Genomic DNA, 14,944 nt, shown 5'->3' with positions numbered 1-14,944 from the left:
ACATTTCTTCTGAATGACTTACTCAAACACATACTTAAATTTAAACCTTACAGGAGAAAGTTTATTTTACCCCTTAAATTTGCACTTTTCGATTCACTTGGTAGATACACGTGCACCACTGAGGCCTGCCAGGTCATGGTTTTTAGCCTTGGTGTGCTAAGAATTATCACTAGAAAAATTTCTAGCCTTACAGGACGACCGTTAGTCGGAGGGTTCACTAGCTCTTAGACTATGTGGTTCACTATTATTGCAATTTGGACGGCTGGTATAAAATCGACAGTTGTATCCAGACACGATAAACATAAGTGACCACGCTTACGACTAATAACTTCATATTTTAATTGCTGGATTAGATATTCTTGTAAGTGTATAGTTACATATTAAATAATAAAATAATGTTTTATATTCTCCTCAAACATTGTTTAATTAGCAATTACAGTAGTTGAATATATAATATAAATGTACCCTTTACTCACGTAGCTGGGAATACGATCTAACTTGTTCGTGCATACGTGACATCCATAGAAGAAACGAAACCCTGGGGATTTTACCATTTGGATTTAAATGTTTTGTTTGTGTGCACCAACAAACCGTTGAATAATACACTTGTTGCAATTTGTGCAAATTTATGGAAATACCGTCATAGATTTGTTAAGAGAATTAAAATAAATTGAATTTTACACTAAATTTCTAAACAATAGATAACAAAAGATTTTTTGAAATACAGTGATGAAAACGAAAAAAGAGCCACTTATAAAGACGTTCGTAGTTTTGGAGTAATTTTTTTATGATTATATTATTTTTATTTACTTACATCAAAAACTTTTCGCTATAAATATAGCAAAGTTTTTGTTAATGAGCTGTAATTTTGGTAATTATCAAAATAATTACCAAATAGTAGTAGCATCTTTGGTGATTATTTTGATAATTAACCGGAAAGGATGAAAGGATTTGATTTCAGTTAAGTGCCTTTACCTAGGTGCTCCGATGAGAAAACGGTTATTCCGAAATACGTATAAGCACATAGTAGAGGCTCTGTACTGTAATCAAATCTGAACCATCTTTTCTTTTATTTTAGTTTATACTTTTTTACCTTTGGTGGATATTAAAGGAAATAGTTCGATAAAATTATTATCACGGTGAATGAGAGGACGTGAAATGCAATTTAGATTTCCCTTGTCGAGTATTTCGCCACTCTGTTATGCTTTATTTTTTTCAACTTAAAAAGCTTAGAGGATAAATAATTTCGAATTTTATTTCCTGACTTATTAGACTTTTTATAATTTTCAATTAAAAGTTCTTATAATTGATTACAACAGATTTTCGATCTTTTGTCCGGCAAATTTACAGTCTCGTTTCTTTAGTTCGACAACGTAAATATGTTAATTATGGTAGGTTATATTTTGCGATTAAAAAATTTCGGATACGAATAACAACTGAAGTTATAGATTGGAGGGTAGATATTTTATCCAAATATCCGCTCCGTGCGTGATCATGCTGGGAATACACGAAACTATGCCAGCGTCCGTAGCGATGTAATATGACAATTTTGGCGAATTTTTGTAATGTCATTGTCATTGTTTGTGTAATAAATTTTATCAAAAATGGTAAATAAATATTACATATTAACACCAAATATGTCGTACGTGTATCATATGCTTAATGCCAAATTTTGGTAGCCAAAAGTGTCAGGCGATTTACTTTGTCTTGCCATCGATTTACTGCCTCGCATGGAATTGTCTCGACGTCATATTCTGTACAGCCTCAATAATGCACTTGTGTACAGTTAGCGTTAATAGATATCGCTTTCACAAAAATTTCAAAGTGCAGGTTGGACGCATTTCTGCAGGCACAATACCTAAACCTGTAGCTCTAGCGCGGTTGTGTTTTGTTATTGCAAAACTATACTTTTCAACGAAAACTTCTCGTTTATAAATTCGCAAAGTCTGTCCGTTCGTTCGTGCTTCGCCCCTCCTGCAATACTTAGAGCCGACTTATCGATGGATTCACATGAATTTTTGTCTTCTGAATCCAAATCTGAAAACGGCATTTCGATATCTTTAACCATCTTCGAGATAACCGACCTCAAAGTCAATAATGTGACGTCACAATCCTTTTTCAAACATTTCTTTTCTGCCGACACAGTAAACGTCAACTCAAATCGTTGCTAGTAGGCTAGTTTTAATCTGAATTTGTTAAGCAAACCATAGGTTATTTACATTTGAGTTTGACACTTCGTCAATGTCAAACTAAATTTTAAATTAGGCATTAATACAGTATAAGTGATATTTGATAGTGAATTTAATTTATATATAAAATAAATAAGATGTTTAAAAACACAATTTGAGTATAGTTTGAATGCAGTAATTTATTAACAACTTTAAAATGGTTTGTACGAGTATACGGCCTCCCCTTTAACTGGAGTACCTAATAATAAATAGACTCTCCCATTTCCGTCTATTGTTGACGATTCAAAACTCTTTACTATACTTCATCAATAATTACATTTTTCTCCAAATAAAAGAAAAATTTTGGTTACTTAATTAAAACAATAATTAAAAGCTTCATGTTACTTTATTTATAACCATATATTTATAATTATTATGAAAACCATTTTTAATAATAATGTTCTATACTTACTAAAACTTGACAAGTCAAAGTTGAGGTAAACTGACAAGTACTTCTGAACATATAAGAATTAATCATAGACATGCACTGTATAGCTATCTCTGTCTTTCAGAGCCCACTATGATGACAATAATCTTGGTTAACTAAACTTACGTGCATAGAAATCGGCCTACCTAAAAATTTGGTCATTTTTGATGTCTCATATTTCCTAAACGTGTTGGCCGATTTAGGTGATTTTTTGAACGTGTTATAGCCTGATTCTTTAACAATTCACTGTAATAATATTGTTGCTAAATAGGTAAATTTTCATTGTATATCGGGTGTATAAATCAAACTGTCGACAGGTGTATAGTACACCTGTCTAAGGAAGCTTAATACGTGACTATATTGAGGGTCTTGAATTCCTGCTCTTAAGAAAGCCATCGGTGAAAGAAGATAAAAGCCATTTTCAGCAAGATATTTTTCAACGATGTGATAAGGAATAGATAGACAGACACTAGATAGCAGTAACTTTTTAGCAGGATTGAGTAATCTTCTCGCTCTAATAACATTATCTCCTATTTTTATACCTCCGTGGTCTGTTAAAAAAGTGTCAACAACTTCTTTGCTGGAGAGGTAGATGCAGATTCTGCCGTTAGAAATTCTTGACGAAAAAGTACATTTTTGGGCTGTACTAGTGATCCTACTGCTGTAAGTAGTCTTCTAATTTTAGTGTGTTTACTGCTGGGATAATAACGGCTTGTTCTTTCAAAGGGAATGTAGCTGCTTTCTGTTTGGTAATTGTGGAGTAAGATGTGTTTGTTGATCGGGTACCATTGGAGGACCCCTGTAGTCAGAAGGACCAGCCATCGGTAAAATTGTTAAATACTTTTTATTTTAATTTTCTTGTTTCATTATATTATAATTGAGTCAGTACGACTCTGTTAATTACAAAGTGTTTAACTCATCGAATATATTAACCTTTCAGTGCTAACGTGAAGTATTTTGACATAAGTGCTAACGTCCGTCTCTGGGACCGTATGTTTTTACATGCCCTAGTACTGTAAATTTTACAAATTTTTTAAATTTAATTACTTCAAGGGTTTTATTAAATACTTTTGTATTTAAAATAAATGCAGTTTTATTTAAAAATTATATTTATAAACATTTATTTGGACAAAAATAATTCGTTAACAAAAACAAGCAACTATTCTAAAAAGTGAGAAAAAAAACCCTAAAATCTTAATTTAAACAAAAAATTTGCTGAGTTATTTTTAAACTAAAGATGAAATTATCCACTTATAATAACCATACTTAAGCAATTCTAATAATACGAAGTAACTTTACACTTAAAAAAAGTCAATCTTTTTCTGAACATTCTACACATATACCCTTTATGTGTTCTAAGCACATAAATTTATTACATGAGTAACAACTGTACTTTGTTTTTCGACTTTTCGTAGTTCATTTCTATTTCTAAAAAGTAAAAAAAATAATATTTTATTCACTAAAAATACAACGCTAAAAGTTACAATCCTTACCTTTAGCACAGCCGCAAAAGCTAACATCCGTCTCTGAGACCGAAATCTTGTGTAACGAACGAACTATGTATCTACGTTCAACAATATTTTAATACTATCAACGGTTAGGTAAAATATGAAGCTATTGAATAACCTAGCCCGAATATCGAAATAGATCGTTAATTATCGGTATGAATAGGTTAGCTCTGTCTATGAGACCATGCGTTAGCACTGAAAGGTTAAAGGCAAAAACAAGTTTTGGTTAAACACCTTTGAATTTACAAAACTGTATGGCTGGATTGAAATTCGTTATTCTGTAAGATTTTGTTGAAACTGTAAATATATTAATAAAAGTAATTACGGCAATCAAATCACCACTAATAACTAAACTACTGATTATGTTTCTTATAATTAATTTAAAGATTTGCTAAAGTAAAGCGATGAAAAACTTAGAGACTAAATTTAGGCGTGCTTTTGAATTTAGGTGTGACTAAATTTAGTTGATCCACTAAAGTTGATCAACTAAAATCTAACAGTAAGAATGCGTCTTTACAAACTTAATTTTTTCTCGTTTAATTTTTATATGTCAGATATCCCTGTACTAATTAATCATTCACTATAAATTATACGTGTATATAAAATGATAAATGCATTGCAATGCTGTTGAAAATGTCTGACGTATTTCCTTTGTTTCAGGTTACTTTGCATTGCCATCGATTTACTGCCTCGCATGGATTTGTCTCGACGTCCTTTTCTGTACAGCCTCAATAATGCACTTGTGCACAATTAGCGTTGACAGATATCTCTCACTTAGATATCCGATGAAGTTCGGTAGAAATAAATCACGGAGAAGAGTTATTTTCAAAATCATTTTTGTATGGTTGCTCTCCGTCGCAATGAGTTTGCCGCTTAGTTTAATGTATTCACAGGTAAGCAATTAGCAACTTACTAATTAGTGTCATTTCACAGATTGCAGAAATTATATAGTTTCATATGATATTTGTATTTGCTATGTGCAAGTTCGGAAAAGCGACACCTAGTGTCGTAGATCAGCGAAGTTTTTCTATATTGGTCGTATATAAACTGTGAATAAAATGACTTATGCCTGGTTGTGTGACGGGTAGCTTTTTCGGGACGACAGACTCAGTTAATAGACCTGGATCCCGCGTAAGAAAGAAAAGTTGATTAATAGCAAGCTAAAAATTTGTTAATAGCTTAACGGTGTCTAGTCGGACACACTTTGATGCACGGGAACACTGGAACAGGGGAAGTTTTAATTGTGGAGCATGATAAACGTGTAGTCCTGACAAGTTTATGATTGTGAAAAATAGCAACTTGTTTTTAAGTTTATTCGATAGCCAACGTTATGTAATATATGCGAAAATGTTTGTCCGACAAAAATGTTGGGCATTTTAACGAGTCCGACACATAGAACATGTCACATCACAGGAACTATGTTGGTGATGAATAGCAGTCTGATTTTTGCATGAGGGTTTAATGAAAGGTTAAAAAAGCAATTGGAAGTTCTGTCCGACAAAATTAATGGGAAGTTTTCGTAGTCGGACATTCTAAACAGGTAAGATATAGACAAAAATGCTGGTGATAAATAGCTTTCCGACAAAGACGAAATTTAATTAAGTAAATTAGTCCTTACCAAGAATGACTGTTGTCGGAAAAAAATAAGGGGTAGATTTTGTAGTCGGACAATTTAAAAAAATAATTTTTGAAATTTCAATAAGGGGTGATTATTCTATGTCAAAAGTACCTGCAATCAATTACAATCGATATCTTCCGATTTATCTCAACATCATTTAGATACCTCACTGTAATACATTTATAGTAGATCAGGCAAATTATATTATGGATTGAGTGGTCTAGCTATCTTTGTCTGCCACATGCGTGGGATCGCTTGGTTAAAAGAGATAGATAGACCACCTATCGACTGTTTTCACTGTATTCCCTGTCTACCCTTATAGGCCTTGGGCCCGCATATACAATTATTATTTATGACCACACCGTTGAAACTTTTTATACTTGTTATTTTTGTGGAGTCGGACAAATTTTGAGCTTGGCGCATTATGGTAGTGGGGCGTTTGTCTGTCAAGCGGTGACGAAGTTGTCAATTTTATGCAAGAAAAAAATTTATTACCACATTGGTCATTCTATTTTAATCAATGGATTTTATCATATAAACAACGAAAACAATTTTGTCGGACAAAAATATTGGGGCATATGACGCGTCGGACACGCTAAATATGTCAAATTTATGAAAATAATAAATTTATTACCACATGGATAATTTTAACGGTATCTACCATAAAACATTTTTACAATAATGTGGTAACCTTGTCGGACAATTTTCACGGGGCATATGCGCAGTCGGACGCGCCGAAGATGTCAATTTCCTGAAATTTTTTTATTTACAACCATTTTTCCGACAACATTAGTAGGTTATAAGTAATTATATTCTTAATCAAAAAATCAAAGTGTCGGACAAAAATATTGGGGCAACTCGACAGTCGGACAAAAAATTTAATTTTTATTAGTAAAGTATACTTTCAAATTATGCTGGGTTCGTGCATCCCTTATCTTTACAACCATTTTTCCGACAAAAGTAGTAGGTTACAAGTAATTATATTCTTAAACAAAAAATGTAATTGTCTGACAAAAATGTTGGGGCAAACGAACAGAAAACTTAATTCTTTTAGGCTATCGACGAGGAGGTATTATCAAAAAAAAAATTTTAAAACAGTGTTTCTCGGTTACTTTTGAATCGATTTAGCTGAAAATTGGTACACACACTAAGTAAAGCATTTAAAAGGGTATGACGTAGATCGGAACCCAAAATTTTCTTAAAAAATTTTCCGACAAGAGGGAAAATTTTAGAAAAATTGTGATCTGATAATTTGTGTACATACTCCTTGAACAACGACAAACACCGTTCTGTATTTTTTCTTGAATTAAAAAAAAATTTTTCAGCACATGTATCAGGTTATAAGTAGTTATATTCCAAATCAAAAAATCTAAGTGCCCGACATAAATAGTGGGGCACATCCAAAGTCGGACAAAAAATTTAATTTTTATTAATTAACTATACTTTTAAACAATTCTGGGTTCGTGCATCCCTTATCTTTACCACCATTTTTCCGACAAAAGTAGTAGGATACAAGTAATTATACTCTTAAACAAAAAATGTAATTGTCTGACAAAAATGTTGGGGCAAACGAACAGGAAACTTAATTCTTTTAGGCTATGGACGAGGAGGTACTATCCAAAAATATTTTAAAACAGATTTTCTCGGTTATTTTTGAATCGATTTAGCTGAATATTGGTACACACACTAAGTAAAACATTTAAAAGGGTATGACGTAGAGCTGTACCCAAAATTTTCCCAAAAAAATTTCGGACAAGAGGGAAAATTTTAGAAAAATTATGATCTGATATTTGCGTACAAAATCCTTGAACAACGACAAATATCGTTCTGTAGTTTTTTTTCTCGAAATAAAAAAAAATTTCCGACACAAGTATCAGGTTATAAGTAGTTATGTTCCAAATCAAAAAATCTAAGTGTCCGACAAAAATATTGGGGCAAATCCAAAGTCGGACAAAAAATTTAATTTTTATTGATAAACTATACTTTTAAATTATTCTGGATTCGTGTATCCCTTATCTTTACAACCATTTTTCCGACAAAGGTAGTAAGTTACAAGTAATTATATTCTTAAACAAAAAATGTAATTGTTTGACAAAAATCTTGGGGCAAACGAACAGAAAACTTAATTGTTTTAGGCTATCGACGAGAAAGTAATATCAAAAAATTTTAAAAGAGTTTTCTCGGTTATTTTTGAATCGATTTAGCTCAAAATTGGTACACACACTAAATAAAATATTTAAAAAGGTATGACGCAGAGCAGTGCCCAAAATTTTCTTAAAAAATTTTCCGACAAGAGGGAAAATTTTAGAAAAATTGTGATCTGATATTTGCTTACATACTCCTTGAACAACGACAAACATCGTTCTGTAGTTTTTTTTCTCGAATTAAAAAAAAATTTCCGACTCATGTATCAGGTTATAAGTAGTTATATTCCAAATCAAAAAATCTAAGTGCCCGACAAAAATATTGGGGCAAATCCAAAGTCGGACAAAAAATTTAATTTTTATTGATAAACTACACTTTTAAAATATGCTGGGTTCGTGTATCCCTTATCTTTACAACCATTTTTCCGACAAAGGTAGTAAGTTACAATTAATTATATTCTTAAACAAAAAATGTAATTGTCTGACAAAAATGTTGGGGCAAACGAACAGAAAACTGAATTCTTTTATGCTATCGACGAGGAGGTATTATAAAAAAAATTTAAAACAGTTTTTCTCGGTTATTTTTAAATCGATATAGCTGAAAATTGGTACACACACTAAGTAAAACATTTAAAAGGGTATGACGTAGAGCTGTACCCACATATTCTAAATAAAAAATCTAAGTGTCCGACAAAAATATTGGGTCAAATCCAAAGTCGGACAAAAAAATTTAATTTTTATTAATAAATTATACTTTTAAACTCTGCTGGGTTCGTGCATCCCTTATCTTTAAAACCAATTTTCCGACAAAGGTAGTAAGTTACAAGTAATTATATTCTTGAACAAAAAATCTAATTGTCTGACAAAAATGTTGGGGCAAACGAACAGAAAGCTTAAGTCTTTTAGGCTATCGAGGAGGAGGTATTATCAAAAAAAAATTTAAAACAGTGTTTCTCGGTTTCTTTTGAATCGATTTAGGTATAAATTGGTACATACGCTATGTACAACACTTAAAAGGGCATGACGGTGAGTTTTACCCAAAATTTTCCAAAAAGATTTTCCGACAAGAGGGAAAATTTCGGAAAATTTTTCTAAAATTTTGGAATGTTCTCTACGTTACGTCCTTATAAACATTATAAGGAGTATTTCTACAAATTTTCAGTTTGATCTATGTAGATCTAACCGAGAAAAATAGTTTATAGTTCGCTTTGGTCTCCTTGATGCTTATTATTTTTTTATATCCCAGAGAACGGCTGTTCCCGTACATGCGACACTATATTATACAAGAAATTTTCGATTTTCTAAATGTGACTGAATTGAAAAAATTGGGCCAAATCCAATCTTAAAATATAGGAAGAGAAAAATATGTCAACCATCCATTTTGGTACAAGGGTGTGGATGTTACGGCCATTCCCATTTAGGGTCTGTTTTTCGTTCTCGTCCCCAAATCTCCCAAAAATTTCGAAAATTTAAGTCCGATTTTCAACGCATGTTTAATTTTGAAAATTCTTCTCTTCTTCTTCTTCTTTTTATATAGACATTACTCTGTCTGTTTTTCAATGTGCCTCCAGTAAGTTGTCATTCCATCTTTTTCGTGGTCTTCCCCCTGATCGTCTTCCTATTGGGGAACCGTCTCTGTCCGTTCTTACTACTCTATTTGTTGTCATTCGGCTTATGTGGTCGTTCCATTCTACCCTTCTGCTTTTCATTCAGTTATTAATGTTGTCCACCTTGCATCCCCTTCATATATCTACACTTCTAGCTATATCCCACAGCGTCTTACCATTGATTTTTCGCAATGTTTTCATCTCTAAAGTAAGGTAACACATTCCAGTCTGTTTTTTGTTTCTTGTTGTTTTTTAAAGTATTTGGAGGAACATAAGCGTATCGTTAGCTGTATTTTCGGAAATATGCCGTCAAATTTAATATGTTCTTGCTGCAGCAAATCATACAAACCAAATTTAATGTTAAAATGCTCGGTGTGTACTAAAGTATTTAGACATACTTGTGTTAACATTAGTGCAAATGAGCTTGAACTGATTAATGATGAAGAGAAGGGATGTGACTGGTCTTGCATAAATTGTAGACAAATTGGTAATCAGATTAAGGACTTAAAATCATTAATTCTCTCACTTCAGGCTGAAATACAAGCCCTAAAAAATGATAACCAGATTTTGAAATCTTCTTCGAACCCACTAGAAATGGAAGAAATAATACAAGAAATCAACGAACGAAATAAAAGAAAACGAAATGTTATTTTCTTTGGTGTGCCGGAACAGGATCAACAACTATCTGAGGATCATCGTAAGATTAGCGATAAGTCTGAAGTTCAAAAAATAATCTCAAGCGTAAGTCCTAATGTGAATACTGCCAACATTAAGCTCTTCAGACTTGGGCAAGTTAACCAAGGGCGAATTCGACCAATTAAGGTCATATTAGATGATGTAAATGATGTATTTGCTTTAATACGGCAAGCTAAATTTCTAAGAAATGGGAACTACAAAAATGTGTCAATGTCATTTGATCGAACTAGAAATCAAATTAATTATTACAACAATGTAAAGGTTGAACTAAACAACATGAATGCGAGTGGAAATGGATCTTTCAAAATCAAGTACATGAATGGTATACCCAAGGTAGTGCCTTTAAACCAATAGAGCCCGACAGTGTTGTAGGATGTGAACTTATATGTTATTACCAGAATGTACGTGGTCTTAACTCTAAAGTTTCAGAGTTTTATACTAGTGTAAGTGAGGGTGAATATGACATTATTGCTTTAAGTGAGACCTGGTTGAACAAGGATGTGTCCAGTCTAGAGTTGTTTCCTGATCAATACGATGTGTATAGAAAGGATCGAAAATTTGATGTTGTAGATAAAACCACTGGGGGAGGCGTCTTATTAGCGCTGAAGACGGAGATTAAATCGTCTGTTATCGATGTATCCACATACGATCTGCAGTTTCCCCTAATCGATATGTTAGCTGTAAAATGTTGTGTTGGTTATAGAAAATTTTATGTTTTAGTTCTTTATATTATTGATAAGTTAAGTTCTGAAGACTTCGAATACTTTTTTGAATGTTTAGAACAACTGGATATATTTAATGAAACCATTGTTATATTAGGTGACTTCAATGTACCCAAGTTTGTAGATCAAAGCAGATTAGATAAAAAAACATCAACTGTATTAGATTTTTTAAGTTTATTTAATTTAGTTCAATACAATGATGTGCCTAATAACTTAGGTCGTTTGTTGGATTTAGTAATGTCATCAGAGAAATGTGATATTATTCATGATAATTCTTCACTGGTTAAAGAAGATGGTCATCATCCTGCACTTATGATAAAGATTAATAATTTGGGAAAAAAGGAAATTAGGTTTTTACCAAATTCTAATTCGAAAATGTATAATTTTCGGAAAGCAAATTTCACTTCTCTGTAGTCTGAACTATTACAATTTAATTGGGACTTTTTAGATAATTACGATGATGTAAATATAGCATTAAAGCAATTTTATAATATATTGTATACAATAGTTGATAGATATGTTCCGGTATACAAAAATTATAAACATAAGTATCCAAATTGGTATCAATCAGATATTATTAAAAATATTAAACTCAAAGCTAAAAACCGTCAAAAGTATAGAAAAACAGGAAACGAAATATATCACATAGAATTTAAAAGATTGCGCAAAGTTATTAAACAGCAAATTAAAACTGCATATAACAATTACATTGAAAACATTCAAGACAGTATTACCATTGAAACAAAATCATTTTGGTCTTATGTACATACTAAAAATAAGTCATCGCGAATTCCAGGTGAAATGTGCTATGAGGGAAATACTTTTGATAATCCCCAGGATATTGTCAACGCTTTTAAAACATTTTTTGAAAAAGTATATGTATCTACTGACAATAATTAACCAGAGGACATCAGCGTTCAGGGTTTTAATTTACCAACCATTAATTTTTTGAAATTTGAAGAAAATGAAATTCTGGAAGCTTTTAAAAGATTAAAAAATAAAATGACGACTGGTCCAGATAAGATTCCAGCATTTCTAGTTAAAGATTGTACACGAATATTTGTCAAACCGCTTCAAAAACTGTTTAACTTGTCTTTGGAAACTGGAAAATATCCTGAAATATGGAAAGAGTCAAAAGTATGTCCTATATTTAAAAATGGAGTTAAATCTGATATATCTAATTACAGACCTGTCTCTCTGTTGTGTAACTTCTCAAAGATTTTCGAGATTGTTCTGTATAATCGTATATATCCGTGTGTTCGCGGCTATATTGCACCTTTTCAACACGGATTCATAGATAAACGATCTACCGTCACAAACCTGGTAGTGATGACACAATTTATTTCTGAAGTATTAGATGAACAAGGACAAATTGATGTCGTATATACAGATTTCTCGAAGGCATTTGATAAGGTGGTTCATCCGTATTTATTATCCAAGTTATCAAATTTAGGATTTTCTGTTAATTTAATTAAATTCTTTGGTAGTTATTTAATAGGAAGGAGACAGTATGTATTCTATAATGGCTTTAAGTCAGATTTAATTCTGTCTAAGTCTGGTGTTCCGCAAGGCTCCAATCTAGGACCGTTATTATTTTTACTTTATATTAATGATTTGTTTCAAGAAATTAACTGTAAAAAATTGTGTTTTGCGGACGACTTGAAAATTTTCTGTAAGATCGACACTATTGGCGATTGTTTAGAACTTCAGCGTAACTTAACTGCTATTGATACATGGTGTACTAATAACAAACTACTATTAAATTCTGCAAAATGTAAAGTAGTGAGTTTTTGCAGGAAATTGACGACAATTAACTTTAACTATATAATTCAGAACTCTGTTTTGGAAAAATGTAATAGCCTCAAAGACTTAGGTGTCATTTTTGACTGCAAGTTAACTTTCAATTTGCATATTGAACAAAAAGTTTCTGAAGCTATGAGAATGTACGGTTTCATTATTAGGAATTGCAGAAACTTCACCAACATAACACCAATAAAATTATTATACTATTCTCTAGTACGTCCAAAATTAGAATATTGCAGTTTAGTTTGGTATCCTATATATAATTGTTATACAAAAGATATTGAAAAAGTACAGAGAAAACTTATAAAATATCTGATATTTAAAAATTGATGGAATCTATCCTAACCGTGGATGTGATAATAATACATTATGTTGTAGAGTTGACATGGTTAGTTTAGAATTAAGGAGAGAAATTAGTTCATTAACATTTTTGTATAAATTATTACATAACAGTATTGACTGTAGTGATTTATTAGCACAAATTAATTTCAACGTTCCTCGAGTTAGATCTAGATCAAACGTTTTATTTAAGTGTCCAAGAGCAAGAACAAATATATTAGTTAAATCGCCTCTTTTTGTCATGTGTAAGAATTATAATAGTATTTGCAATCATTGTGATATTTTTTCGTGCTCACTTAATGATTTGTTAAAAATGGCTTCTCTTTACTTAGATTAGGTCTCTACTATTACTTTGTAGATGTTATACTAATGAATTATGTGATTTTTTTTCTGTATTTGTCCTATAAATGGGAAACTGTTGGGCAATAAAGCTATTATTATTATTATTATTATTATCTCTGCTGTTTCTATAGCTTTTTTTGTCCTTTCTGTATCAGGTTGTGTTTCTGCTGCGTATGTCATTATTGGTTTGATGACTCTTTTGTAAATTCTGCCTTTCACTTCTTTTCTGATGTTTTTATTTCTCCATATTGTTTCATTCAGGCAACCTGCGGCTCTGTTTGCTTTATTCATCTGATCTTCCACTTTTGTTTCGAGCTTTCCGTAGTTGCATAGTTTGATGCCTAGATATTTAAACTCCATGACTTGTTCTATTATTTGACCCTCCAGCTCTAATTTACACCTTATTAGATCTACTGTTTTAACCATGCATTTAGTCTTTTTTGGGGAAATTAAAATGTTAAATTTTCTAGCGGTTATATTAAATTCGTGCAGCATACGTTGTAAATCATCTTCACTTTGAGAGATTAGTATTGCGTCGTCTGCATAGCAGATTATTTTAAGTGGTTTTTCTCCCATTTGGTATCCTTTTTTTGTTATTTTATAATACTTTTAATAATATACTTTTTTAATACTTTTTTTATTATTTCGTCCATGATCAGGTTGAACAACAGAGGACTCAGGGAATCTCTCTGTCTTATCCCATTGCCATTTTGAAAATTGTATATATCATTCAAAAGTTACCGATCTCAGAAATTTTACTCAATTTCTATTTAAAAAGGGGAAAATGTTTTGTATGTTTGTGTGTATGTTTGTGGAAGAGTTATACCGATCTGAATTTCTTTTCTATGTTTTAAGAGGGGGTCAGGGCCGATTCAGAACCGGTATAGCTTGTGACTTTCGACCGCCCATAAGCCAGCTATAGGACTTGGTAGGTACAAAACGGCATATTTTTTGGGGGTACAAATCTTAGGTTCAAGAAGAGACAGGAAAACCAAAAGTACACCAAATTAATAGCGTTGAGTTAAGCTTTCAAATAGTGCTTAAGTGGTTAAGATCAGAGATACACACGGCTCAGTACAGCTGAAAAACCGAAAAACTAAACTTTGAAAATTTTGGTTTTTAGACAATTACTCAAAATTTCAACCTACAAATTGCGCCAACAAATAAGGAGGACTCCAGATGCGTCTATCGGTGTATACCTCTATCTGGAAAAATTCGAATTTTTAAGTTATAGCCTTCATAAGTGTGATCAAATCTATTTCCTATAGGAAAACCGGTTTTTCAAGCTCAATAGTCCTATAATACCTTCGGTTATCCTACTTGACCTTGGATGCATCAGACACTACTTCTCAATACGTTTCAAACTCATATTTAGTGATCAAATTCGGTAATACCGATTAGAAGGTATCTAGTTCCAAAAGTATAATCCATTTGATCATTATCGCCGAAATGGTTTATGTAGTTGTAGTGGTTGCGACGCTAAATTTAGATAGATTTATATAAAAATAGA

The 14,944-nt window shown here is 31.9% G+C and overlaps 1 protein-coding gene across 1 annotated transcript in view; it reads left to right on the top strand.

Annotated features, from left to right (window-relative positions):
- Positions 1 to 14,944, top strand: part of LOC114333495 (5-hydroxytryptamine receptor 2A) — a 141,128-nt gene that overhangs the window by 39,842 nt on the left and 86,342 nt on the right. The window contains exon 3 of the mRNA XM_050656837.1: positions 4,814 to 5,056. Coding sequence (XP_050512794.1) covers positions 4,814 to 5,056 — 243 coding nt within the window. The remainder of the gene's footprint in view (positions 1 to 4,813; positions 5,057 to 14,944) is intronic.

The sequence above is a fragment of the Diabrotica virgifera genome, chromosome 7 (genome assembly GCF_917563875.1).
Source record: "Diabrotica virgifera virgifera chromosome 7, PGI_DIABVI_V3a".
Lineage (NCBI taxonomy): Eukaryota > Metazoa > Arthropoda > Insecta > Coleoptera > Chrysomelidae > Diabrotica > Diabrotica virgifera.
This window is presented reverse-complemented; position numbering and strand designations above follow the sequence as displayed.